This window comes from Colobus angolensis, unplaced genomic scaffold (assembly GCF_000951035.1).
Source record: "Colobus angolensis palliatus isolate OR3802 unplaced genomic scaffold, Cang.pa_1.0 Scaffold92, whole genome shotgun sequence".
NCBI lineage: Eukaryota > Metazoa > Chordata > Mammalia > Primates > Cercopithecidae > Colobus > Colobus angolensis.
This window is the reverse complement of record NW_012123154.1, coordinates 1,944,808-1,946,592: the sequence shown is the minus strand read 5'-3', so window position 1 is coordinate 1,946,592 and position 1,785 is coordinate 1,944,808. Positions and strand designations below refer to the sequence as shown.

The window sequence follows — 1,785 nt, the reverse complement described above, 5'->3', positions numbered from 1 at the left end:
AGTTTTTGTTTTTGTTGTTTTTGAGACAGAGTTTTGCTCTTGTTGCCCAGGCTGGAGTGCAGTGGCACGATTGTGGCTCACTGCAACCTCTGCTTCCTCGGTTCAAGTGATTCTCCTGCCTCAGCCTTCCAAGTAGCTGGAATTACAGGCATGCACCACCATGCCTGGCTAATTTTGTATTTTTAGTAGAGACGGGGTTTCTCCATCTTGGTCAGGCTGGTCTCGAACTCCCGATCCCAGGTGATCCACCTGCCTTGGCCTCCCAAAGTGCTAGGATTACAGGTATGAGCCACCGCGCCCAGCTCACCCTCAGTTATAATAGAATGTTTACATATTTGTCTCCCTCTAGCCTGTGAGATGTGTGCGGGCTTGAGTTTTATTTCTTTTTGTTTGTTTGTTTTTGAGATAAATCTCACCTTGTCACCCAGGCTGGAGTGCAGTAGCACAATCTTGGTTCACTGCAGCCTCCTGCTCCCAGGCTCAAGCAATCCTCCCACCACAGTCTCCCAAGTAGCTGGGACCACAGACACATACCACCACACCCAGCTAATTTTCTGTATTTTTTTTTATAGAGACGGGGTTTCACCTTGTTGCTTAGGCTGGTCTCAAACTACTGAGCTCAAGCAATCCGCCCACCTCGGTGCCCCAAAGTTCTGGGATTACAGGTGCAAGCCACCATGCCCAGACGGTCTTATTCCTTTATGTAAGTCAGTGCCAGTGCAGGGCTGGCAAGCAGTGATCTCTGAGGTATTATTTATCAATGATTAAATTGGCGAAACTCTGTCTCCAAAAAAAAAAAAAAATTGTAGGAGTCCAGATGAGGCAGAAGCCACCTTTTTTCACTCTTTCATTTTTTAAAAATGTGAGATATCCACATTCCATAAAATTCACCCTTTAAAAGTACACAATGCAATAGTTTTTAATATACTCACAAGTTTGTTTAATCCTCACCACTGTCTAATTCAAGAATATTATCATTATCCCCAAAAGAAACCCATTAGCAGTCACTCCCCATTCTCGCCTTCCCCCATTTCCTCCCAACCACTACTCGATTTTCTCTCTCTGTGGATTTGCTTTTTCTGGACATTTCATAGAAATGGAATCATGCAATATATGATCTTTTGTGTCTGGTGTCTTTCAGTGAACAATGTTTTCATCCTTCATCCACACTGAAGCTTGTTTTTTATGGCTTCCTTTTTATGGCTGCATACTAATCCATTGGATGGCTATCTCACATTTGTTTTATCTGTGTATCAATTGCAGTGGCCCTGGAGGGGGAAGACTGTGGTATTTTTAGTGAGCCCTTCACGAAGGGGTACAAATCCTGGTGAGAGAATGAAGACACCGGAGTTCACTGAAAGGCCAGGCTAATGAAATGATGAGCTGCCCCCATCTGAGTTTTTTATTAGATAAATTAGAGGCAGATATGCTTACTTAACTTTGATTGGCCGAACTTATTAGCAGCGCATGTATTTTGTTTTGAGAGGATCTCTAGCTTTGAACATGTTCAGTCTTAAGGGAGCCCTGTGGCTTGGAGAACCTACTTGTTTTTCAAATCCTTAGTTTTCTTTTATTTTAAAAAGGAATGAGGGGGTGAAGTCAACCTAAGACAGAGCCCACCAGTGAAAAGAAATACCTGTATTCTCTTCTTTGAAATGAATTCAGTTTTCTAAAGCCTTGGAGGTACCCGTCAGCAGTCAGGACATTGAGAAAGAATAAGTAATTTTCTAACTAGGTGAAGCATATAAAATAATAATTTATAGAATAGGATCTGAATTCTGGTTC

The 1,785-nt window shown here is 42.4% G+C and overlaps 1 protein-coding gene across 1 annotated transcript in view; it reads left to right on the top strand.

The window, feature by feature from the left end:
* DNAH3 (dynein, axonemal, heavy chain 3) overlaps positions 1-1,785 on the top strand; it is a 235,401-nt gene that overhangs the window by 23,157 nt on the left and 210,459 nt on the right. Inside the window, 1 exon segment of the mRNA XM_011931963.1 lies at positions 1,264-1,327. Coding sequence (XP_011787353.1) covers positions 1,264-1,327 — 64 coding nt within the window.